Raw genomic sequence first — 25,162 nt, 5'->3', positions numbered from 1 at the left:
GAACATCCACAAACTTTAATAATGGGGAAGGAGTGACAGAGGAGAGATGAGTTGTCTCCAGGCTGGAGCCTGAGTATCTGAAGATGAAGTCAACTTTCCTTCCTGGTCTGGAATAGTCTGTAATTTTCTAGGCACCATACTTAACACCGGCCATTACTGCTGAGATAGGACTGGCCAAGGCTGAGGAAAGATCTGAAAAAAATCATTAAGTGTAGCTTTTACTGGACACACACACAAGGCACCCTATAACAGTGGCGCTATTAAGGTAAGTGTCTCAGCCAAGTTCCCCTGAAGGTTTTTCAGCCTCCCACCCTATTGGGCTTTTTGTATTTCCAAATAGAATCCTTCTAGGCAGATGCATGTATAGAACTCTTTGTATCACATAACAACAATGGCCAGTATTTATTGAACACTTTGCCAAGCACTGTCCAAGAGCTTTTCATCCTATAATTTATATACACGCGTGTGGGTGTGTATACACATACACACACACATAACCTTTTATATTCCTCACAACCCCATGAGGTAGGTATTTTTTTACAGATAAGAAATTGAGGCAGAGAAGTTAAGTAACTTGCCCAAAGTCACGCAGCTAAGAAATGATGGAGCCAGTATCACAACTAAAGCGCTGATGGGTTTATTTTCTGGAAAAAAAAAAACTAGGAGACAGCAAAACAGGTCTGTGGCCCCAGCTTAACTGCTGACCAATACAAGCTTGAGCAGGCTTTTAAATGTATACTCTTTCATGAGGACATTTTTGGGAGCAATAGATACGCTCATGTCTCGATTAAGATGGTGGTTTCATGGGTATACACATATATCGAAACTGATCAAGCAGTACACTTTAAATAGGTGCAATTCATTGTGTGTCAGCTGTTTTTATAAATTAAAAAAAACTGATAGCAATTATACGATGGAATTAAAATATTTGTAATATTTCTACAGTAACTCTCAATTATCTTATGAGACTCCATTACAACATTCAAGCATGATATATAAAATCCATGGTTCATTTCTGAATCTAAGGATTGCTTTGAGGATTTTGCTATGCCTCAGAGGAGCAAAATGTCTCCAAATTGAAACTGAGAGCTACAATGACTCAAGAAACGTTTTATAATCTGGCATTACTGAAAATAGAACACAAAGTATGCAAAGATGTTATCTGTAACAACATAGAAATATTGCTGAAATAAAGTTAAAAAAATAAAATTTATGAAATAAATATACAACAAAAGTTTTCAAGTACACCCCCCACCTTTGCTGCCCTAAGGATAAAATCCCACTCTGCCCTGAAGGCCATGCCCCCTCTCCATCACTGTTTCAGAAACACTGGTTCCTTTCTGGTTCTTCACACCTTGGGGCCTTCACACGTGCTGTTGCCTGTGCCTAGAACTCTCTAACACGAGTCCTGCATGCCTGGCTCCTTCTCAACCTCCAGGATTCATGTGAAGGTCATCTCCTTCTTCTGACCACCCAGAATTCAAAAGGACACTTTTCCTTTGCTCCTACAGTTAGAGCTTTATTTCTAGATTTGTTCTTGTCCTCTGTGTGGGGGAGACAGGATCTGTTCCCCGCTGTGCTCCAAAGCCTCTTGCAACACTGGACACAAAAGGCACTTTATAAATGTGTTGGAAGGATGGAGGGATGTCTTCTCTCTGGACTCTGGGACCTCAAAAGGTGGGTGCCCTGATGAGAAAACCTCAGAATTTTGTCTCTAAAGCCCAAATATGTGGCAGGATGACCACTCCCTCACTTTCTTAGTTTTTTTCTCCCCAAACAGAGGCAGCCCCAACCTCTGGTGGCAGCAGTTCTGGGTAAAGGCCAAGTTCCAGGAAGAAGTGACTTCTCAGAGACCAGGCCCTAACTCATAGGAATGTAGCCAGGGGCTCAGGTTTTATCTGTTCAAGCAAGGTGGCAATGGTTAACTATTTCAGTGTGAGTTCTTAGAAAATTCTATGGGTTGGAATGCTAGCAAAATCAGCCCGTGCTAGGGGTCACCCAAAGTGGTTGGAGTCAGGTGTTCAGGCACAGCTAGTCTCTGAGCTCCTCGAGGACAGGCATAACCTTAATCTAGTGGCTGTATTGTTGGTTCCCAGCACAGAGCCAGACACATAGCTGGTGTGCACAAATCCTGTTGTGATGAAATCAATAAATTTCATTGTGAGAACACGTGCTTTCTGCATATGGTAAGCCCTTTACACATTGTCTCCATTCATCTGAACAATAATTCTGTGAAGCAGATGTTCTTATCCCCATTTTGCAAAGGAGGAAATGGATGTTCAGAGAAAGGTAATTTGCCCAGGGTCACACAGCCAGTGAGAGGCAAGGCCTCTCCAAGTGGAAATCCCTCCCAATATTAAAACAATGGCCTGAAATGACAACTGCTGTTTCGGGGGCCAATAAATTAATGTCCTCCCCTTGAAGTACTGGTCCCCCCATTCCCAGCCTCTCTGCCACCCGGGCACTGTCTCCTCTACCCCTCGCTGCTCTGGCCTTGCATGATTTTGGTCCTCTCCGCTTTCTGGGTTCTCCTCTTGCTTCTCCGATGGCTGTTGCTCCTTCCACTTCCTAAAGGTAAGTGCTCCCCAACACTTTTCCTTGGAGCTCTCTTTCTCCTTCTACGCCCTCTCTCTGGGCTTGCCTCTACAAACCTGCATGCCCAGCTTGGGCCTCTCCCAGGAGGTCCAGATCCACCCAGCCCCCAAGGTCTGCTGCTAGTTACTCCTCTCAGAACGCAGGTCCTGCTCTGAAACTTTCAATGGCTCCCCAGGGCCCAGCAGAGCAGTAAACTCCTCAAGGCAGTCAAGACTCTAGCACACCTGTCCCTGCTTCCCTCCCAATTCAGAGCCTTCATCCATCTGCGCTCTCTGCCTTTATCCTGCTGTCCGTCCAGCATGGCTGCCCTCTCTTTCCCTGCTGCTAAAGGGAGCTCTAACTTCCTGGTCTACGGCACATGTCCCTCGTCCATCAAGTCCTTCCTGACCCCCCTCCCCAGGTAGGTGTGGCTTCTCCCTCTCAGGAGAAGGGACTCCTTGAAGACCCCATCCCAGCATTCCCTGGGTAAAACCTACTTCCGTGCTTGCTTTGACTCTCCTTCTACACTGGGTCAGAAAGGAAGCCCCACACAACATCAGGGGACAATGGCTGTTCTGTATAATGTGGCTTCTTTGTCTAAGAGTCTCTCCAACTGCAGAATGAGATGGTGGAACTGGATCAGCATCTCCCAAATTTCTGTCATTCAAGTATCACCACTTTTGCTTTATTCTTGTACTACGGGTACTATCATACACTTACTATTTATCTACTCTTTTTTAAAAGAATATAAAAAGGAAACCTTACATTGCTTACTGTGAGTGGAAAGCCAGTGTCACTTTTAATAAAAGTTGCAGTAATGAAAAGGTCATCATGAAAATAAACACATAACTCACAAAATAAGAAATGTCTGTTGTAATGCCTCCAATCCTCCCAAGCATAATTCTGGGAAATAATCTACTAGATTGTCAGAGGCTTTGTCTAAGATAAACAAAGCTGAACACTAGTTAAAATTGTAAGGACAGAATTTAATCAGTCGTAACTATTGCAATAGGGAAAACAATCTAGTATGAACTGAGCTCAATATCGATTTGTAAGAAAAGTAATTGGACATTTTGAAAAGAAGATGAGGGAATAGGGAGAAGGACAAGCAGCAGTTTAACAGAATCAGGGAAGTGAAAAATGACAAAGGGTTGGTCAGTGTAAGTGACATTAGGCCAGCTGTGTCTGCTAGCTGCCAATTAGCAAAGTTAGGATGCCGTCCTCCCAAAGAGACTGGGAGACAGACGCTCTATCCTCAGGTGTTGGATGAAACAAAAAAACAGTAAATATTTTGGCAGCCTTGAGTTTTCTCAGGCAGGCACTTTAAGAGAGGGTAGTGGGGCCAGGGTCACCTTAGGTAGGGGCCCCCAACTCCTAGGCTGCAGACAGGTACTGGTCTGTGGCCTGTCAGGAACCAAGCAGTGGCATTAGATTCTCATAGGAGCTTGAAATCTGCTGTGAACTGTACTTGTGGGGATCTAGGTTGCATGCTCCTTATAAGAATCTAATGTCTGATGATCTAAGGTGGAACAGTTTCATCCTCCATTTTTTTTCTTTTTTGAGATACAGTCTTTCTCTGTTGCCCAGGCTGGCATGCAGTAGCACAGTCTCAGCTCACTGCAACCTCTGCCTCCCAGGTTTAAGCGATTCTCCTATTTCAGCTTCCTGAGTAGCTGGGATTACAGGCCCGTGCCACCACACCTGGCTAATTTTTGTATTTTTAGTAGAGACGGAGTTTCACCATGTTGGCCAGGCTGGTCTCGAACTCTTGAGCTCAAGTGATCCGCCCATTTCGACCTCCCAAAATGCCGGGATTACAGGCCTGAGCCACCACACCTGGCCAAAAATATCTGATTTTACTAGACAATCCTATTGTTATTTATTTTTTATTTTTTGAGACAGAGTCTTGCTCTGTCACCTACGCTGGGGTGCAGTGGTGTGATCTCAGCTCACTGCAGCCTCCGCCTCCCGGGTTCAAGCGATTCTTGTGCCTCAGCCTCCTGAGTAGCTGGAATTACAGGCGAGCACCACCATGCCCGGCTAATTTTTGTATTTTTAGTAGAGATGGAGTTTCACCAAGTTGGCCAGGCTGGTCTTAACTCCTGGCCTCAAGTGATCTGCCCACCTCGGCCTCCCAAAGTGCTGGAATTACAGGTGTGAGCCACCACGCCAGGCCTTCATCATAGAATTATTGCCCACCCCCACCACCCTGTCCGTGACAAAATTGTCTTCCATGAAACTGGTTTCTGGTGCCAAAAAGCCTGGGAACTGGTGATCTTAAGGATGTGACATTGAGTTATTGGAAACTGTGTTGCTGTCTGTTCAGTCTTTATAGGCCAAGACTGAAGCCTAGTTGAGGAGAGGGCTCACAGGAGCCTGGCTAAGTTCCATCAAGAAGAGAATCACTATCGGCTTCTTTACCTTAGCCCCTGCCCCCACCCCCAAAAAAAGCATCAATATTCTGACTATATACCAGGTGTTTCACAAAGTTATGAAGTAGTTATAATTAATATCCTCATTAAAAGGTTAAGAAAACTGAGGCTCAGAAAGGTTAAGTTGTCTGCCCAAGGTTCCACAGCCAGAAGTAGCAGTGCTGGGATTTGAACCTAGGTCTAAGTCTCACTGGTTCCAGAATTCACTGTCGTCCAAAGTGCATAGCTCCATTCTATGTTTCCAGGCTCTATCTTTATGCCATCCCTCTCCTGCACATGCCCATTTTGCGAATGCCACTGGTCCCAAGTACTGAATCTGGACGAGTATGTGACCCTGGGCAGTGGATCTCGGCTCTGGCTGCACCACCTGGGGAGCTTTAAAAATACTGATGCCTGGGCCTCACCCCTAGAAGCTCTAAAGTAACAGGTGTGGAGTGCAACCCAGAGGGATTTTTAGAAGATTCCAGGTGATATCTGTCAGGAGCCAGGTTTGAGACCCACTGTGCTAGGAGCCTTCACAGTTATCATCCCATTTGATCCTTACAAGAGCCCTCTGAGAAAGGCAGGCAAGTGGCAATCCCCATGTCCTGCTAACGAAGAAAAGTGTTGAGAGGCTAAGGCTCAGATAGTAAGATCTGGACAGAAAGCAAAATTTCTGACCTCTAGCTCTCAGTTCTCTGCCTAAAGGTTCTGCTCTACAAGGCATAATTAAAAAAAAAAAAAAGCAACATCTCCAACAAGAGCAGCTTAATTGCTCTTGTACAGTAAAAGTCATTTCTCACCCCCACTGAACACATGGAGGAGAGGTAGTGCCTGCTTCAGCCATAGTACCCAAAACAAGGCCAGGGCATCCCAGGGAGGTGAGCAGTGACTCCCTTCCTGACAAAGTGTTCCCCTGGCAGAAGCCAAGGGAGGGCTAGGGGACAGGGGCCTGCAATTCTGTGATAGCGTTGGGGCCTGCTTTCCACGCCCACTTTTCTGCAACGGTGTGTGATCTGGACTCCCTGAGCACCCGTCGGGAGCTGGTGGCAGCCTAGGGAAGTCGGGACCTATTCCTGTACCCTTCCAGGCAAGCACCTAGCCGTGTCAGGGTCCAGGCCACGGGACCCCCTGTGCATAACACTGGGCCCAACAGCCTGGTCCGGCCCTGATGTTTGCTCACTGATGATGTGCAGAGGGGAGGGGGCAGTTTCCCACCTCTGGGAGAAGAGAGAGCACTGTCTGCCCTTGGCAGACTTGGGGGGCGTCACTGCCCATATGTGGGGGACGTCACTGCTCACCCTTGAGGGACTTAAGGGTTCCCAGTGGTGGGCATTCGAGAGGATATTGTCCACATCTGGGGCCAGCAAAGGACCCCTGTACCTCAACTGGAAGGCCAGGGGTTCACCTCAGCCTTGCGGTCATGAGGCAGCAGAGGGCCCCTACCTACTCCAACCCCCTAAAAAATGCAACAATCCCAGGCACACCTTAGGTCGCAGCCTGGCTGTGACCCAACAAACGGCGGCCACACCCCCGGGGAGAGGCCGGGTGGGAACCGCAGGGCGCAGCTCTCCCAGTCCCACGCTTCGGCACAGGGCTCCGGCCGACAGAGCCCTCCAGGCCGCCTACTCTCCAGCCAGCCGGCTCCACGGACCCACGGAAGGGAAAAGGGGCGGCGTCGGGGCAGCGGGACAGTCGTCGGAGGGCGCCCTCCAGGCCCAAGCCGCCTTCTCCGGCCCCCGCCATGGCCCGGGGCGGCAGTCAGAGCTGGAGCTCCGGGGAGTCAGACGGGCAGCCAGAGGAGCAGGCGCCCGAGAAGCCCGGGTGAGCGGCTGGGCCGCGCCGGACGGGCGTCGGGGGTCTGGGCCGCGAACCCGCCGCGGCGCCGCCGGAACCTCCGCGAAGGTTCTAGGCCTTTGTGGCGTCACCGTCTCCTTGCGGAAGCTTCCGCCGGCGCCGAATAAAACCCGCCGCGGAGGAGCTGGTGGCTCTAGTGCGGTGGAGCCCGGCCTGGAAGTCGGCTCGGCGCGGGGGGCGGGCGGGAGCTACAAGCAGCGGCGGCGGTGGCGGCGGCGGCGACGACCGTGACCGTGACGCGCGGGCGGGCGGCGCGGGCCAGGGTCCCGGCAGGGGCGTCCGGGGCGCTCTGACCGGCCTCGCCCGCCCGCCCGCAGAGACAAGATGGTGAAGGAGACCCAGTACTATGACATCCTGGGCGTGAAGCCCAGCGCGTCCCCGGAGGAGATCAAGAAGGCCTATCGGAAGCTGGCGCTCAAGTACCACCCGGACAAGAACCCGGATGAGGGCGAGAAGGTGCGGGGCGGCGCGGGGCGCGGGCCGCGGGCCACGGACCGGGCTCCCGAGGGGCCGAGGGTTATTAAGCCAGGAGCACTGAAGGCGACGGGAAACCTGAGCCGCGTTTGTTGGGGAGGCCGTCTCCCGGCGCCTCGGGGCCAGGCCGGGCAGAGGTGGCGCGAGACCCTGGGCGCCGTGCGGCGCGGTCGGTGGAGGGCGCTTCGCCCGCGGAGGAGGCATGTGGTGCGGGAGTTGGACCCCTCGCGAGTCCCTGCCGAGCCCATTCATTCCTCCATTCGCTCCACAAGTGTTTGGGTAGCCCCTGCCGTGCGCGCCGGACTCGGGCGTCGGGGAGGCGCCAGGTATGAACTCAGTTCTCATAGGGTGTGTTGGTTCCCTGTGGGAGAGGCGGCCTGGAAATCGGGAAACTGAGGTACACACAAACAGTTGTGTACTTGCTGGGAACGACTGGCTCATGTTCTCTGTTGATGCATAAACCCTAGGAATGAGTGTCTTTAATCTGAGCTGGTACCGTGGACAAACGCCGTGCCTCTCTTGAGAATGACTAGCTGGCTTTGTTCTGTGCACCTACTTCCTACCTGATAGAAGCGTCAGATAGTGAATAATCCCATTTTCTTTATTAAACAGGGACATGGACATCTGCAACCTGACATCAGCTTGTACTCATATTCTGGGTTTTCGGTGACAGGTGACACACAGTTGAGCATAAGTACCAATCATAGACTGAAAATGCTCTGCATTTTAGAGACAGAACTTAAAAGCTTTTCCATCCTGTTTACAGAAAGTTTGCTTTTTATCTCTAAAGAGGCTCATGACCCACCTGAATAGGTGACTTGAAGGGTGAGGCATTGCAAGGAAAGGCTGCTAGCCCTCCCGTTTCTCCTTTAACTTCTTGCCATTTTCTTATAAAACTTTGGTTGTCCCGCATGGGTCTTGAGAGGTGGGGCCGTTATAGTAGCTGATAGCAGTGTCACCTGGGCCACGTTTGAAACCACACTGATCACCCATGTAGCATTTAAGACCTGTGGAAACGACGCTGGAATCAAAATTTACCTGTCTGCGTTAGTTGTTGCAAGCTGGAGAAAGCTACTTCAGGACGGTTGGCTGAATGGCAACAGTGATGGAATATTTATATTTAGCCACATGTGCTGAATGTGGCTGTCACAAGTTTAAAATTCTTTCCTGTAATACCATTTGTCTGTTACTCACTTGCGTTCTTTCTCATCTATATTTAGATGGCTTACTGTAGCTTTTAAAGGCACTGGCGTTTTACATGGTGCTGGTGATTCATTCACCTGCTCCCTGCATTCATTGTAGTCTGCTTCTGACAGTCTCCTTTAAGGAGAGCTTCTAGGCTTCTAATTTCACATTTCAGCAGGCTGGCTAAAGACATGTGGGAAAGCCTGACCCTGGTTTCAGGTCAAATCTCAGCACTCACAAGAGTAAGTTCATGGCTCTGTGTATACAGTTAGAGCTGAATATGCTTTTGTTCTGAAGCTTTTATTTTTAAAAAATTAGACTTGACCTGTACTACATATGTGTAGGTTTCACCCTGTCTATACCTGTCTGGGCAGGTTGTTTGGTTTGTTTTAAACTAATATTTATTCATAGCCAGGCACTGAGTTAGTGTCACATAAATGAGGCCCTTGGCAGTGAGGTCTGGCAGGCCCATCAGCCTGGAGGGAGGGGTTCTGTGATGTGCCCATTGCCAGGAATACTTTCCTTCCTCTACCTTCATGGAAGGGGATAAAACTCTTTAGTTCTCAGCTAAAACATCTTCCAGGAGGCTGCCTCTGCCTCATAGACCGAACCACAGGCCCAACATGCGTCCTACTTTAATGGTGATTACTTGTTTGATTAACTGTATTCCTTTAATGGTGATTACTTGTTTGATAACTGTATTCCCTGCCATAATGTAAGCAGGGCAGTGACTGTGCCCCCATGGCCACTTATGGGGTGAGTATCTAGCTGTGCAGGGTAGGTGCTAAAATGTTTGTTAGCTGGCTGAGTAAATGCACTTTAAAAAATTGTGTGTAGGAGGAGAGGGCCCTATAAAGGCACAAATTGGAAGGGAAACTGCAGTGAAAGGGATATTGGGAGGAGAGTGGCAGTTTAGATCGGAAATCAAAGAGGATGAGGAGACTGGGGACACAATTTATAGAAACTGCTGTAAAGTTCCCCCGAGAGAGATCATTCATTCATTCATTCATTCATTCAACAAATGCCTCCTCTTCTGGTCCCTACTGTGTGCTGGGTGCACTGTGCAGGCCTTTTGTGAGTGTGTATGTGAGTGTGTGTAGTTCTTTTCCACTTTATCACAGGTAGAACCTTAAAATTTTTTTTTCCTCCTAAGTTTGTCACTGTATTATTAATGTCTCTTCAAAAATAGACTATGCCAGTTCTTTACCCCTTGCCGGGAAAACTGAGAAGGCCGTTGGGATGTTGGTCTTTGTTTTTTGCCCTGTTGTCCCCTGTTGCTAAGCATTGGGGCACCTTGTGTTTGTCGGGCACTCTGTATGGAGTCTGTACTTATTTGTGGCTGTTTTTTTTTTCTTTTTTTTTGCAAGATGCATGGGTGGTAGGTAGTGGGTCACCAAGATAGTCCCTTTCAGGGGCAATGATGTGGGGTATATTCTTGGCTATTACCCTCTTGAGATGAGTTTGGTCTTTTGGTCAGTTTCATTGTACCTTTTAGTTTGAATAATAGATTTTCAAGTTCAAAAATCAAAACAGCAAACCATGCAGAAAATTTTAGAACACAGAGGGAAACCTACCAAGTACACATTATCCTGACCACTCTGTGCTTCTTTCCAAGCTTTCCCCAGGATGATCATACATGGCCATCCTGATACATAGACATTTTGTTTTCTTGTTTCCACTTAATATTTTATTGTAAGTACTTTTCCCAAGTTGTTACATAGTCTTCAAAGCCATTTTCCCCTCAGCTGTATAGTAATCCTGTTAAGGTCCTGTGGCAAATGATCATGGTCTGAAAGGCAAGCTGGTCATAGCACTCGTCTCCCACTGGGAGAAGGGGCTCCAGGCCGGGAGCTGAATTAGACTTTGGAGGGCTGGGACCCTAGAGGATGGACTCCCTACTGGTAGTTGGAACCCCCATCCCATGTGAGATCTGGCCTCTGACTGAATGTCCCAAGCAGCTGGGTACTCCTTTTCCATTCTTAGATCATTCTATTAAGTCTAAATGGCATGTGAGTATCCAGGGTATTTGGTGAGTGTTTCCAATGGACGTTCCCATGAAGCTTATTTACCTAGTCCTGACCTGCAGATAGACGCAGAAACTCTCTAGGGGCAGCCTGGCCTAGTTGCTTTCTGATCCGTACCAGGCACCCAATCCTTACACTGTACCTCAGGTTTTCTGCTGAGGAAAGGGGTAGTAGTGAATGGTACTTACATCTTCGCAGAAATGATATGAGAATTAACATATCAAAAGATCTAGCTGCCTTATATATGCTGCTGATGTCTTTTTAAGACTTTTCTAAATTGTACAATTTTTTAGGTATTATTTATTAGCTATTATTATTATTGGTTACTTATTAGATTTCAATCAGGGATCTGTAGAACAAGGGAATTAATGCCTCAAATTCCCTTGTTCTCTCTCTCAAATTCCTTACTTCATGGCACTTTTATTCCCTGAATATTTTGTGGAGCCAGCTGCATTATAGGATCTGTATATCTATATATCCATATATGTGTCTCCGACTAAACTGTAGCCTCTGGAGGGCCAAGACCCTACCTCATTTATTTATTTCTGAGTTCCCAGAATCGAGCCATTCATCTAACAGATATTTACCAAGTGCCTTCTACATGCCAGGCAGGGTTCCAGGCTCAATTAGACAGCAGTGGACAAAACCCCCCATCTTCATGGAGCTTATGTTGCAATGGGGGCTACAGCATAAGCAGTAGACGATGCAGCTTGTTAGAGGGTGGTTCATGCTATGGAGAAATAGGCAGCAGGCGTGGGGGCTGGGAGGGTCTGAGGTGGGTTTGCAGTGTTAAAGCTGGATCACCAGGAGGCATCCCTGAGAAGGTGGTCTGTGAGCTAAGGCTGGAAAGAGGTGAGTGGGGAGGCCGCACCAGGCCGAGGTGCCTCTGAGGCCCAGGCTGCAGAGTTGAGGAACAGCAGGGAGCCTGGTGAAGCTGGCACAGATTTGGGGTGGGGATGCACAGGAGGAGAGGAAAGTAGAGGTGCCAAGTTTGGCTTATAGATGAAAGTTAGGACTGGCTTTTACTCCCAGTGATGTGGGCCGCCTTGTAGAGGTTTGAGCAGAGGATCGACCCGATTAGTGGGCTCAAATGGAGAACACACTGAAAGCTGGAGCGAGGAGGGAACATGGAAGACCAGGGAGGAGGCCACTGCAGTGGTCCAGGCCTGAGATGGTGCCTTCGGCCAGAGTGGATGTGGTGTGGTAAGAAGGAACACATCTTGCATGTTTTAGCATTCTGATTTTATTTTAAAAATGTCCATATACCTGCAGAAAACATGAGTGGTACAATGAACACCTATGTATTCTTCACCTAGCTTTACCAGTTGTAAATAAGTTGTCAACATTTGTTTTGTCTATTATTATTATTATTACTGTTGGCTAAAGATTTTGGGAGGAAGCTACCTGTAGCATAACCTTTCAGCCTTAAGTGCTGCATGTTTCTCTTAGGCACAGGGACATCCTTGTACATAACCATAGTGCAGTTATCAAATTCGAGAAGTTTAACATTGAGAACAAAGATTCACATTTCTCCCATTGTTCCAATAATGTCCTTTGTAACCATTTTTTTTTTTCCCAGTGCAGGATCTGATCCAGGATCACACATTGTATTCAGTTTTCTCTTTTTAACTTTAGAGTATCTCTCAATTTGGGTTTTCTGATTCTTTTCGTACAATTGGGTTCCAGTGGTAACTTTTTGGCAGGAATGCTACACATGGGATATTGTGTCTGTCTTATGGTACTGGAGATGCAAATGTGAAGGTAGCGTCAGTGGGATTTGTTGACAGGTGAGATTGGCATTGCCAATAACTGTGATATGGGGAAGACTATGGGTGGGGCAGGGCTTTTGGGGGAGGATCAGGAGTATAGGTTTGTATACAATGTCTGGCACGTGGTTAGGTGCTCACAGATGCCTGTAGTTGAATTTCATGCTAGTAAACTAGTGAAATGATAACCATGAGGAGGTGAGCCAGTGGTAACGCCCAGAGTCCTGGCTTTATCTGGTTAGAGATTCACCCCTGGCACTGTCTCATGGTATCCTAGCTGGTCTCGACTTCCTGTCTGGTGCAGCCAGATGAGTGAGAAACTTTCCCTCTCTACTGTCTTCTCTCCCTTATTCTTGTGCCCCTACCACCAGTCCCTTAATATGTTTGTCCTGTGTTTCCCACTTTACCAAAGGAGTAAGTAGACAGGCAAGTCAGATTCCAGGTACAGAATGTATAGACTGGCTAGTTCAAGGGTTTGGGGACAGAATACCTCTATTACTTTGTATGTTTATATGGCGGGTTTGCTTAACAAAACAACTGAAACATCTCTAAAAATCTCTCTCTTTCTTTTAAAGTTTAAACTCATATCCCAGGCATATGAAGTGCTTTCAGATCCAAAGAAAAGGGATATTTATGACCAAGGCGGAGAGCAGGCAATTAAAGAAGGAGGCTCAGGCAGCCCCAGCTTCTCTTCACCCATGGACATCTTTGACATGTTCTTTGGTGGTGGTGGACGGATGGCTAGAGAGAGAAGAGGTAAATGCTTTTAAAGAAACATAAATAAGCTGTATGGTTTCCACAATTGTACGTGTTGTTGGAATCAGGATAGATCATGCTTTAAAAGGATATGATTGGGCCAGGTGCGGTGGTTCATGTCTGTAATCTCAGCACTTTGGGAGGCCAAGGTAGGAGAATTGTTTTAGGCCAGGATTTCAAGACCAACCGGGGCAACATAGTGAGACACCCCCATCTCAAAAAAATAAAAATAAAAAAATTAGCCAGGCATGGTGACTCATGCCTGTAGTCTCAGCTGCTTCTTGAGAGGCTGAGGCTGGAGGATGACTTGAGCCCAGGAAGTCGAGGCTGCAGTCAGCTCTCCAGCCCGCGCGACAGGGTGAGACCTTGTCTCAAAAAAAAAAAAAAAAAAAAAAAACAAGGTACAATTGCCATGTTTTGAGATCATTAACTTTAAAGAGTTTATCACTTGTCTAGTGCCTCAGGCTACCTGGAAACTCTTGGTACATTTAGTAATTATCTGATACCCTCCAATACCATATGAAGGAGCGAATGGAGTGGTGGATAGAAAAGAGGAAGGTCAGGTTCCTCGTGCCTTCTTTTCGTCTGTTGGGGTCAGGCACCAGAGTATGCTGAGGGGTGTAAATGACGCCTCATGTGGTTGTCAGTGATCCTTTACCAAGAGTGTTCCTCTCTCCTCTTGCCCACCCTCCCTTTGTGGCCCTCCATATTCCCTGACCTGGGCCTGGGCTGCAGGCTGTCTAATTCTAGGTGGGTACTCTTGCCATGTTCAGTATGGCCTCACTTCCCAGCCTGCTCAGGGGATTTTCTAGGCAACAAAATTTATCTCTTTATGTTTTGAAATCTTTGTAAATGACCTGCCTTTCTTTTCAGAATGCATTATGAGTTGTAGCAACTTCATCCCCAGGAGGTGAATCAGGAACTTAGCCCTTAGCTCAATGGCCCCAGGCCACTGTTTTGATTTTCGGGATTTGCTCTTCCTAATTTTTCTGTATCTCACCTTCTGCCAGGCTACGGGCTGTCACCACTGTTGTTAGTAGTTGCTAATGTTAGTGGTTGCTAATAGACTAGTTCCCGTTCCCCCTGTTTAGTTTACTGTTGTCAGGCTGCTTTGGATCTTGAAACCAGAAACATAACCAAGTGTATTACAATTATGGATAAAGTCAGAAGAAATGAGCTCTGCCTTGGGGTTTAAGAAGTGTGGTTTTGGTCAATAAGAGGCCCCTAGATAAATGAGGCAGCACTTGTTATCACATTGTAATTGACTTTGAGCTTTAAAAAGCTTGGGTGTCAATTCTGTGAACATAGAGTGCTGAAAATCACAAAGTGTTTACTAGGGAAAAATCCTTCCCCTGTCCTTTCAGCATATTGCCTGCTCCTATAATTGATGGCGTGGACGTGATAAAACGCTGGGTACTTTGGGAGGCCGAGGTGGGTGGATCACGAGGTCAGGAGATCGAGACCATCCTGGCTAACACGGTGAAACCCCGTCTCTACTAAAAAATACAAAAAATTAGCCGGGCGCGGTGGCGGGCGCCTGTAGTCCCAGCTACTCGGGAGGCTGAGGCAGGAGAATGGCGTGAACCTGGGAGGCGGAGCTTGCAGTGAGCCGAGATCCCGCCGCTGCACTCCAGCCTGGGCAACAGAGCGAGACTCCATCTCAAGAAAAACAAAAAACAAAAAAAACAAACAAACACACACACACACAAAAAAACCTTGGGTATTCTCTTGTCCAGCTCCCTCACTGTCTTGAGATGAAAAACTTCATGCCCTTAATTAAGTCATCTCTCAAAGTTGGCAGCCGGTAAACCAGGACAGCTCGTCTCAGTGACTGCAGGAGCTCCACAGGCAACAGGGAGGGTCTTGATGCTGTCAGTCTTGACAGGCTGGCAGGCGCTGGAGCACACCCTCACCCTGAGGACCAAACACCCACCGTCCTGAGTGCAGAAGCAAGATTTTGGCAGAGGAAAGAATTCCCATTTAGCCATCGGTTACAGAAGGGTTCAGAAAGTAAAATGCCCAAGGAAGAGTTTCAGTGAAAGATCCAGAGACTTTGGCTGTCAAACATTTATGTATAGGAAGGATTCCTTTCATGGGGAAACTTAACCAATTTTGTGGGTTAATACTGCCTTCGGTTTCTCAATTAGTGCTCTCCCTGTCCTCAGATTTGTTCTCAGAAAATAAAGGTGGAAAGTCTTTTTGTTGGCCTCTATAAATGATTGAACAATTAGCTCATAGCTAGAGAGGGTATTAGCTCTTGTTATTGGCTGAGGGCCAGAAGGATGGGCTGGGGTAATAGAAGCATTGCTTCCTGCAGGGAAGGGAGTGCATGACCCAGCCACAGTCTTGAGTCTCTGAAGACTTCATACAACTAAGGGTCATATGGGTGGTATTTAATACAGTGGTATATTTCATTCAACACCACTAATTTTTTTTCTCCCTTGCTAAGGCAAGAATGTTGTACACCAGTTATCTGTAACTCTTGAAGATTTATATAATGGAGTCACGAAGAAATTGGCCCTCCAGAAAAATGTAATTTGTGAGAAATGTGAAGGTAAAAATTAATTTTTGACTGAACCTCACAGTTCTGACCAATGCTTGTTTTATAGTTCAGGGAAAATAAGTTACCTTTTTTCAAATGCAAGGGTCAAGCAGAGATTACAAACAGGTGGCCCGAGGGCCACATCTCTTTGCCTGAATGAATGTTTTCTTTGGGCTGCACCTCTATTTGACATGTTGACAATTATTTTTTTATTTTTTTATTTTTATTATACTCTAGGTTTTAGGGTATATGTGCACAACGTGCAGGTTTGTTACATATGTATACAGGCAATTATTTTTAAAAATTAAAAATCAGACACTTGACCTCATCTAGGGGTTGGCAGACCTTTTCTTTGAAGAGCCAGATTTTAGGCTTTCCGGGCCATGGAGTCTTTTGTAACTAGTTCACTCTGCCATCATAGTACATAAATGAATGGACATGCCTATGTTCCAGTAAAGCTTTATTTACAAAACCAAGCAGTCTGGCCATGGTTTCTTGACCCCAGACTTAAATGTATATATAATTATTGTAATTTTTTAAAAATCTGAGTTTTCAAGAAAAGCCATGTCTGGTGACCCCAGCCTCACATTGTCCCACAGAGAGAATTGGCTGAGCTGGGTAGCTGCCGCTATTGACAGAGCTTGTGTTCTCTAGATCTCCACAGCCCCAGCCTCCTCAATCATCTGTGGGCCTATGCGGGTTCCACCTGGGGTAGAAGAAAACACATTTGATGAAGCTAAAGTAATAAATTTGGATTGGTGCAGCCAAAATTACAAACGTTTGAGGTCAGATGTTAACATCTGGATGTTATCTGCTTGGCTGGACTCCTCCAGACTCTTCTGCATTGTTTTTTATGATGGTAAATAGAATTCTAAGCCCAATGTCCAATGTGAGGGTTCCCTACCCTTCTGCCATGGCGCCCAGCAGGGACACTGGTAAGGGAAGAGCATGGCCCTCATTCCTGCCTCCCCTGACCCTGCAGGTGTTGGTGGGAAGAAGGGATCGGTAGAGAAGTGCCCGCTGTGCAAGGGGCGAGGGATGCAGATCCACATCCAGCAGATCGGGCCGGGCATGGTACAGCAGATCCAGACCGTGTGCGTTGAGTGCAAGGGCCAGGGCGAGCGCATCAACCCCAAGGACCGCTGCGAGAGCTGCAGCGGTGCCAAGGTGATCCGCGAGAAGAAGATTATCGAGGTACATGTTGAAAAAGGTGAGGCTGCGCAGAGCTGGTGCTCCACACTGGCTGGAAATGCTGTCTGGGTGCTAATCGTGGGATACACAGACTAGATGTCAGGGAAGTGAGCTGTATCACAACACGTATAGGGTGTGCCATGAATTGCTCTTGTTTCCTGGTCATCTTCTCTTCACCCTTCCTGGCCTTATTTCCATTCCGTGTCACCTGTCAAAGTGTTCTTGCTGAGGTTTACTTCCTTGAGATCACAGACAGCCTCTTTATGAGGTTTTCTAATGCTCTGGAAGTCTTACCTGGCCTTGGTTTGGGTTAGTTGCTATCTCCTGACATTCTCAAGCCATTCCTCTAGAATCTTTCAGAGTGTCTTCCTGATCGCTTCTGATGCTCATTGGCCGTAAGGGCTTGTGTAAGTGTTTGTGGCTGCATGTTCCCTTTCTCCACATTTCCCCTTCTGCTGCATCAGATTCCCCAAATACAGCACCTTCTCCTGCTATTCATTTTGCCTGATGCCATCATTTTAAGGCCTTTTTCCATTTTAGCTGTCCTCCAAGTATTCCCTGATGATTCTGTGGCTTTCCAATCCAGTGAATACATCCTAGATCAGAGATGAGATCAAAAGTAAAAGAATCAACAGCCAAACCGACACAGGTGTTATTAAAGGACTTACAGTTTAAACCCTGTGCCTTGAGTGTGCAAGCTGACTTATTAGAAAAGGACAGGGCTGGCTGACCTGTCCCTATCAGTCCCGAGTCATGCACCCTGTGCCCCGGGAAGTGGGTGGTGACCCCATGCTGGCAGTGTGGCATCACAGGCCTGGGACAGGGAGTGCTGTGTAAACCTGGGATGTAGAGCCACATTCCCCCTCTCCCTGTGCATGCTGGGCTTGGCCCCACATTATGCCAAGGGAAGCGGGACCTCTTTTCTCATTGGCCATCCTAGCCACCCCTCCCTGCCTTGTGCCTGCATGAGGTTGGGAGACTTGATGAATAAAGAATCCCTGAAGGACTCTGTTCCTTCTTCAGAAGCTTTAAGGAAGCCTGGTTTGTATGAGAAATGGCTAATCAGAAAGGGATGATGTTTCATAGGTATGAAAGATGGGCAAAAGATACTATTTCATGGAGAAGGAGATCAGGAGCCCGAGCTGGAGCCTGGTGATGTCATAATTGTGCTTGATCAGAAGGATCATAGTGTCTTTCAGAGACGAGGCCATGACTTGATCATGAAAATGAAAATTCAGCTTTCTGAAGCTCTTTGTGGCTTCAAGAAGATGATAAAAACATTGGACAATCGAATTCTTGTTATTACATCCAAATCAGGTAATGTTTCAAATGTGTGTTTCCATTGATGTTCTGTATGTTTGGCATAATAATTCTGGCAAGTTAGCCTGATTTTTTTATTGCTACATAATATTTTACATATTGGTGGGGTGCATGTGATACTTTGTCGCTTGCATAAAATGGGTAATGATCAAGCCACGTGTTTAGGGCATCTGTCTCCTTGAGTATTTCTTATTTCTTTGTGTTGGGAATAGTTCGCCTGATTTCACATTTAAGGTCAAATTCTGTTACACAAATTAGTATGACATGGTTTTCTCTAAATTTAAAACTATCCCTAATAACTCTGGATAATTTATAAAGTTCTTTTATATTCTCCTAGAAAAAATATTCAATTGGGGGGAAAGTCTCAAATAAGAATCTTGGGGCTCTGAATTTTAGATGAATTCTGGCCATTAAAGTTAAGTTTTTAAAAATTTATTTTTGTATAAGAAAACAGCTTAATAGGTGATGTTTTTCTATCAAGTGGTGATTTGTGCTGATTCATCCACATGTTCCTGTAGCCTGTTGTTCATTACATGAGTTACATTTTAAAATAGAATTTTCCTGTAAGGAAGACTTTGCCTATCAGTTTATCCTTGGAGGTTTCCACAGAAATTGCTGGTCTGCACACACCCATGGGAGCCAGAGGGAGATGCCTCTGGACTGAAAGGGTTCCTGAGGCCTGAGCTCAGCCCCCAACCACCCTGTAGACACCAGGGCACTCATCTCCCAGGAGGGTTGGTGTGTTCACTGCAGTTGAGGGTCTGTGTGGGCACCAGAGCACCTGCCTAGAAGGGGCTGAGAAGGGAGAGAGGCCAGGCCAGGGACCTTGACTTGAAGCTGCTTCTGAATAGCACCAAGGTCAGCTGTGCATAGTAAAGAATATCTGGATGGGTGTGGTGGCGGCCCTACGCCACCGAAGCAGCCTGGGCCCCAGCACCAGCCATTTGCAGTGTTGCTGTAGTCCCCTCACTGGCCATGGGGCTGGGATTACCTTTTCCTATGGTCATTTGAGGTTTGGTGCAAAAGGGGTAGGGTTCAGGGCAGGCAGGGAGGTAACCGCCAATAAGCCTGCCCCCAGGGCAGTGGCAGCTAGAGATAAGACTCAAGTCCGGTGGGGTGACTGAGGCCTGGGTTTCTGTTCCCTCCGTGTCCCTGTCCCCCTTCCCCTCCTTTCCTGCTTTCCTCTTACCAGCCTTGTGCTCCTTTTTCTCTTTCCTTTCTTGGATTCTTTCAGGTTCCTCCTTTCCCGGGGATAATAGGAAGCAGAATTATATATCCAAGCCTTGATCAGTTTGTGGAGTTTTAACGTAAACTTATTTGGAAACAATTTCAAGCTTACAAAAGTTGTAAATATAAAAATAGTCCGAGACCCATCCATATATGATTTGTCTGATGTTAACATTTTACCCCATTTGGTTTGTCATTTGCTCTGTGTTTTTATTTATTTTTAAAATTTGTTCATTTATTTTTTGAGACAGGGGTCTTGCTCTGTCACCCAGGCTGGAGTGCAGTGGTGTGATCTCAGCTCACTGTAACCTCCACCTCAGCCTCCCGAGTAGCTGGGACTACAGCCACATGCCACCCTGCCCATCTAATGTTTGTATTTTTCGTAGAGACGGGGTTTCGCCATGTTGCCCAGACTTGTATGTGTTTTTATACATAAACTTAATCAAGGATTGAGGGAAGCACTGCAGTATAATGCAAAATTTGCATGAAGATTTAAAACAAAATACCTTCCCTTAGGCTTCCATAGACCTCCCAAAGCACCCATTTCCTCCCTCAAGGAGTTTGAGGATCACAGTTTACACGAAGCTCCAGACCACTGGCTGTGAGCTCAACACCCTGGCATTGTGTCCAAGACGCCCTTAGGTGGTCACAGCCCAGATCCTAGCCCTCCTGAGCCGGGGCTGGGCAGCACCTGTGCGTAACTTCTTTGGGAAAGCCCGTCCTGTCCAGGGGTGGACTGTTTGAGGTCTTGGGCTCTGCCAAGGGTCAGCGTTCCTTGCTGTCTCAGCTGACCCCAGCCTAGGGAACCGGGAGCCAAATGGAGTGAGGGTGGTGGAGAAAAAGCCCCAGAGGGAAGGAAGTGGCAAATCCCAAGAAATCCATTTCCTTCTTTATTATAAGGAAGGGTGGAGCATCCGGGAAACCTGCCGTTGGAGAGTTCTTTGGGGATTTGTTTGTCCTTTTTGTTTTGTTTTTGCTTTTACTTTGTTCTCTTTTGCACCCTCTCCTTTCTTCACCCCTCTTTTGTGTTGGCTTATTTCCTGTTTCTCCATTTTCTCTTCTCCCTCTTCCTCCTCTCTTCTGCTGTTGAAATGCCTTCTTCCCCAGAGCCCTTTAGCGTGTTATGAGCATTGCTGAGGATTGGATTAATTAAAAAAGTGACTTTGGAGGCTCACAAGGGTGTGATGGCCCTGCCTGCAGGCAGGTATTTACCTGCCGGGAGAGCCTAACTCGTGGTCTTCTTCTCTTACCTGTAGTTTTCCACGCTTGGTCAGTTTCCCAGCTCCCAGCAAGCTAGAAGCAGAAGCATGGGGAGTAGGGCTTGAGAGCAGCAAGAAGCGACACCTGATAGGAATGGGGAGACAGAAAAACCAGTCATGTGTCACTTAACGATGGGGATATGTTCTGAGAAATGCATTGTTCGGCAATGTCGTTGTGGTGTGAACACCGTACAATGTACTTACACAGACCTAGATAGCATAGCCTGCTACACCCTAGGCTGTGTGGCATAGCCTGTTGCTCCTGGGCTAAAACCTGCATAGCAGGTTGCTGTACTGAATACTGTGGGCAGTTGTAATACCATGCTGAGTATGTGGGTATCTGAACATAGCAAAGGTGCAGTAAAAGTTTGGTGTAATCTTTGCAACCATCTTCATAAATGTTGTCGACTGAAAGGTCACTATGCTGTGCATGAGTGTATTTTTTTTTTTTTGAGATGGAGTCTCGCTGTGTTGCCCAGGCTGGAGTGCAATGGCGTGATCTTGGCTCACTGTACACTTCGCTTCCCGGGTTCACGCCATTCTCCTGCCTCAGCCTCCCAAGTAGTAGCTGGGACTACAGGCACACACCACCATTCCCGGCTAGTTTTTCTATATATATATATATATATATATATATATATATTTTTTTTTTTTTTTTTTAGTAGAGACGGGGTTTCACTATGTTGGTCAGTCTGGTCTCGAACTCCTGACCTCGTGATCCGCCCACCTCAGCCTCCCAAAGTGCTGGGATTACAGGCGTGAGCCACCGCGCCCGGCCACGACTGCATTTCAAAAAAAAAGAATAAACAGGAACACAAAAAGCCAGCAGCCCGGAGCAGTTTAGCTAAGGGGTTGCTGCCCTGTAGTCAGTAGGCTCTGAAGGCCATGTCTGAACCACAGCCCTGCCCGCGAATGAACCTCAAGGATAGTCATTGGCTTACTTTATTTTTTATTTATTATTTATTTATTTATTTATTTATTTATTTATTTATTTATTTATTTATTTTTTTTGAGACGGAGTCTCGCTCTGTTGCCCAGGCTGGAGTGCAATGGCGCGATCTCGGCTCACTGCAAACTCCGCCTCCCAGGTTCACGCCATTCTCCTGCCTCAGCCTCTCTGAGTAGCTGGGACTACAGGCACCCGCCACCACGCCCGGCTAATTTTTTTTGTATTTTTAGTAGAGACGGGGTTTCACCGTGGTCTCGATCTCCTGACCTCGTGATCTGCCCGCCTCGGCCTCCCAAAGTGCTGGGATTACAAGCGTGAGCCATGACCACCTCTTTAAAGATTTCCTCTTGAAGAGAGAGCTCACTTTCTAGATAGTCCCGTATGGAAGTGGACTCTGCTGAAGAAATTAGTGTTTCCATTCGCCTCCACTGTCTCCCCCATTTTTTCCAAACATTTCTTTCTGTCTTCGTCCATTTTCATCGCTGAGCTGAAGAGCATGCTTTATCAGAAACCCTTTTGTCGCTTTCCTTTTCCATGCTTAGTGGGAAGTTTCTGACTTGGGAGAATGCCTCAGAGTTCTTGGGGTCTGAACTCCTCTGATGCCTTCCAAAGTCACATAGCTGTAAGACCCAGCGGGTGCCAGCTGGGAGGGTGACTCCAGCTCAGCAGCGTGTATGGAAGTGCATTGTGACCATGAAGGAGACTGCCAGTGGCCAAGCCACCTAGTGAGCTCCCTACCAAGGAACCTGGGTGTCACCTGCAGGTGGCTGGGAGCCAGTTTTTATGCCAGGCAGGGGACTGGTTGGACTCTATTGAGGCTTCTTCCTGTCCATGAGGAGCACTCCTGTCCCCCTCATGGTAGGGATACCTGTCACCCCACGAAGCGGCAGGGTGACGGGTATTGGCCCCATTTTATGCAGACTTGGGTGTCATGACTTCTAGTTCACTTGTTTTAACCTACCTGTGATGGCAGCTGCAGCATGCTGCCCTCTTGACACGCTGCTGGAGCCCAGAGCACGGGCCAGAGTCCCAGCCTTGAGCCCCTTCCCCAGGCAGTACCTGATAGGGATACCTGGGATTGGGGCCAGCTTTCCAGTCAGATGCCACGCTTCCTTTGCCCACTGCCACGGGGCACTAGGGCCTGCCTCAGGCTCCCCCGTGAGGGAGAACGACCTCTGCAGGCCCCTTTGCCTTCCTGCTTCCTAATTGACCCTTTCTCTGGCAGGTGAGGTGATAAAGCACGGGGACCTGAAATGCGTGTGCGATGAAGGAATGCCCATCTACAAAGCACCCCTGGAAAAAGGGATTCTGATCATACAATTTTTAGTAAGTTCACTATGTTTCATTGTCATGGACATATTATTAAATGCCTTAATTGGAAGAGGAAAAAACAGCCACCTTTCTCTCCCACCTTACCCTTTACAGGTAATCTTTCCTGAAAAACACTGGCTTTCACTGGAAAAGCTTCCTCAGCTGGAAGCTTTACTCCCTCCTCGACAGAAGGTGAGGATTACAGATGACATGGATCAGGTGGAGCTGCAGGAGTTTTGTCCCAATGAGCAGAACTGGCGTCAGCACAGGGAGGCCTATGAGGAGGACGAAGACGGGCCCCGGGCTGGAGTGCAGTGCCAGACGGCATGACGTGGTGCGGGGCAGCATGGCCCCACCAGACTAGCACATGATGAATGTAAAGTTGGCACAATGAAAATGGCATCGCTTTAATGGCCTCGTGTTTGGGATGTCCTGTGTATGTGTTCAGCATTCTTAATTGCTGAGTGTCTTTTTGGTTTTGCTTTTGGTTGTAACATAAGTTATAGCTTAATTTATATTTAAATGTTTTAAGTGTAAATCACCTCTAGTCTGCATATGGAGTCTGTTCATTTCTATTTTCAGGATATACTTTTGAGATGTCAGTGATTGCACAACACTTTGTGCTTCTAGTGGCTTTGCCATAATTCAGTGTCACCAATAAAGCACAGCCCAGTTAGCAGCTTAGCCCCCTAGCAAACCCCAAGGCACAAAGTGGGCATACTGGCTAATCTCTAGGTCTGTGGTTTCTCCCCACTCCCTTGGCAGAGTTATTGAGGGCATGATCTCAGGGCCGCTAAGATAACATTTCTGAAGATTCTAGATGATCCTCTTAAAGAATAAAAGCACATCCGTGGATCGGACATGGCTGCATGTGCCTGCTTAACAGGGCCAACTTAGTTCCTACTGTTCTGTGCCCTTCAGTGGATGGAATGTGAGTGTGTCTGATCATCTCTCTTGGAAGTTTTCTGAACCTTCCAAGCTCTGTGGTGAGGACAAACCAGTGTTTTGAATCATATGCTGATAACTGTTTGCCTGTGACCCTCACACCTTGTTCTTCAGGGTTTTAATGATTTTCTGTTGACAACTTTTGCAATGCTTTCCCACCAAAGTGCTTACTTGTAAAGAAAACTAAATCCTTGCGTGTCCCCGGCAGCCTCAGTGCAGCAAGAGAAGCCATGGGAGAATGCTGCTGGTTTGGCCATGGCACAGCCAGCTTCTCTGACCATAATCCGGGGTGACTTGAGGGTCTGCAAAGGCATAAAACTCCCCAGGGTTTTCCACCTCATTCTCCCAGATTGAGCTCCCTTCCAAAGGATCGTTCCTCTCATTGCACAACCATACTACAAAGGGCTTCCTGCTCAAGTGATGTTTTGGTAAGAACTTCTCTGAGTTCCACTGTGGATTACAGTTTGTATGGACTACTACTGTAAATTGTAGCTTGTTTGGAGGGATTATTAGTCATTATTTTATTCCTGACAGGTAGACTACAATTCGAACTTAGGGTTACCTCAGTCTTTAGCCATTACTGCTTATTTCTTGCCCCCAAGTCACAAAAAAACTTGTAAGCTGCCGGGTTAAAGCAGAGGCCACCTGTCAGATCTACCCTACCCTTATTTGGTTACATGGCACCTGAGAGTTTCACGCAGACCAGGGATCTTCCTTAGGAGGGTCAAAGGGCAGATCAGACCATGCAGGTAAGGTGAACCGGCTGCACGGACCAGGTTCCCGCAAAACATTGCCAGCTAGTGAGGCATAATTTGCTCAAAGTATAGAAACAGCCCACCTATGCCCACTTTGACCATTGGTCAGGATAGAAACAAAATCACTTCTTCCAACGAAGCCTATGTGAAAAATCTATTTATAAATGGACCACAACTCCGGGGTGTTGTTTTTGTGCTGTGACTTCCTAATTATTGCTAAAGAACTACTGTTTAGTTGGTGATGGAGTAAAATTACATTCAGCTCCTTCTTGTCACGTAAGAGGAATTTGGAGGGTGTTGCTTAAAATTTTATTCCACCTGTACATTTGTCACTTTAAAATTAAAATTGAGCTGGTATGAGAGACAAGTGGCTTTGCTTTTTCATTTTTTTGAGAGCTCAAATAAACAGTGTTAAGTGCCAGCTTGCCTCTCATTGGTTGATATAATGGAATGAAGTTTCCACCCTCATGGAGCTTTATTTTGGGGGTGGGTGTGAATGCAAACAAAAAGTAGTAACTGCTATGAAGAACAAGAGGAATGGGAATGAGTAGAAGGGAATGAGAAGAAGGCCTCTACCAGGAGCTGGCATCTGGGCAGAATCCTGGATGCAGTTGGG

The 25,162-nt window shown here is 47.1% G+C and overlaps 1 protein-coding gene and 1 long non-coding RNA gene across 3 annotated transcripts; one reads left to right on the top strand and one right to left on the bottom strand.

The window, feature by feature from the left end:
• Positions 1 to 6,603, bottom strand: LOC131381185 (uncharacterized). Its single transcript, XR_009209735.1, has 2 exons — positions 6,473 to 6,603; positions 1 to 192 (listed from the first exon to the last, which is right to left on the bottom strand). It is a non-coding gene; the product is annotated as an uncharacterized LOC131381185 (long non-coding RNA).
• Positions 6,560 to 24,913, top strand: DNAJA4 (DnaJ heat shock protein family (Hsp40) member A4). 2 transcript variants are annotated; one of them, XM_032174103.2, is made up of 8 exons: positions 6,560 to 6,809; positions 7,160 to 7,298; positions 12,867 to 13,047; positions 15,497 to 15,601; positions 16,572 to 16,799; positions 17,867 to 18,097; positions 22,761 to 22,861; positions 22,961 to 24,913. In XM_032174103.2, exons 1-8 carry the CDS (start codon positions 6,730 to 6,732, stop codon positions 23,174 to 23,176), a joined length of 1,281 nt encoding a protein of 426 aa, XP_032029994.1. In that variant the 5' UTR covers positions 6,560 to 6,729; the 3' UTR covers positions 23,177 to 24,913. The 2 variants fall into 2 exon arrangements, with proteins under 2 accessions (XP_032029994.1, XP_058283655.1); XM_058427672.1 differs by lacking the exons at positions 6,560 to 6,809; positions 7,160 to 7,298 and adding an exon at positions 7,545 to 7,642.
• The last annotated feature ends 249 nt before the right edge of the window (positions 24,914 to 25,162 follow it).

This window comes from Hylobates moloch, unplaced genomic scaffold (assembly GCF_009828535.3).
Source record: "Hylobates moloch isolate HMO894 unplaced genomic scaffold, HMol_V3 SCAFFOLD_14, whole genome shotgun sequence".
NCBI lineage: Eukaryota > Metazoa > Chordata > Mammalia > Primates > Hylobatidae > Hylobates > Hylobates moloch.
The sequence above is the reverse complement of the archived record's forward strand: the minus strand, read 5'-3'. Positions and strand labels throughout refer to the sequence as shown.

Excerpts from the sequence above, each read along its gene's own strand:
- DNAJA4 (XM_032174103.2), top strand. The coding sequence starts at position 6,730 with ATGGCCCGGGGCGGCAGTCAGAGCTGGAGCTCCGGGGAGTCAGACGGG. Across the intron at positions 16,800-17,866 it reads CGAGGTACATGTTGAAAAAG|GTATGAAAGATGGGCAAAAG; the intron begins GTGAGGCTGCGC and ends GATGTTTCATAG. Across the intron at positions 22,862-22,960 it reads TTCTGATCATACAATTTTTA|GTAATCTTTCCTGAAAAACA; the intron begins GTAAGTTCACTA and ends TACCCTTTACAG.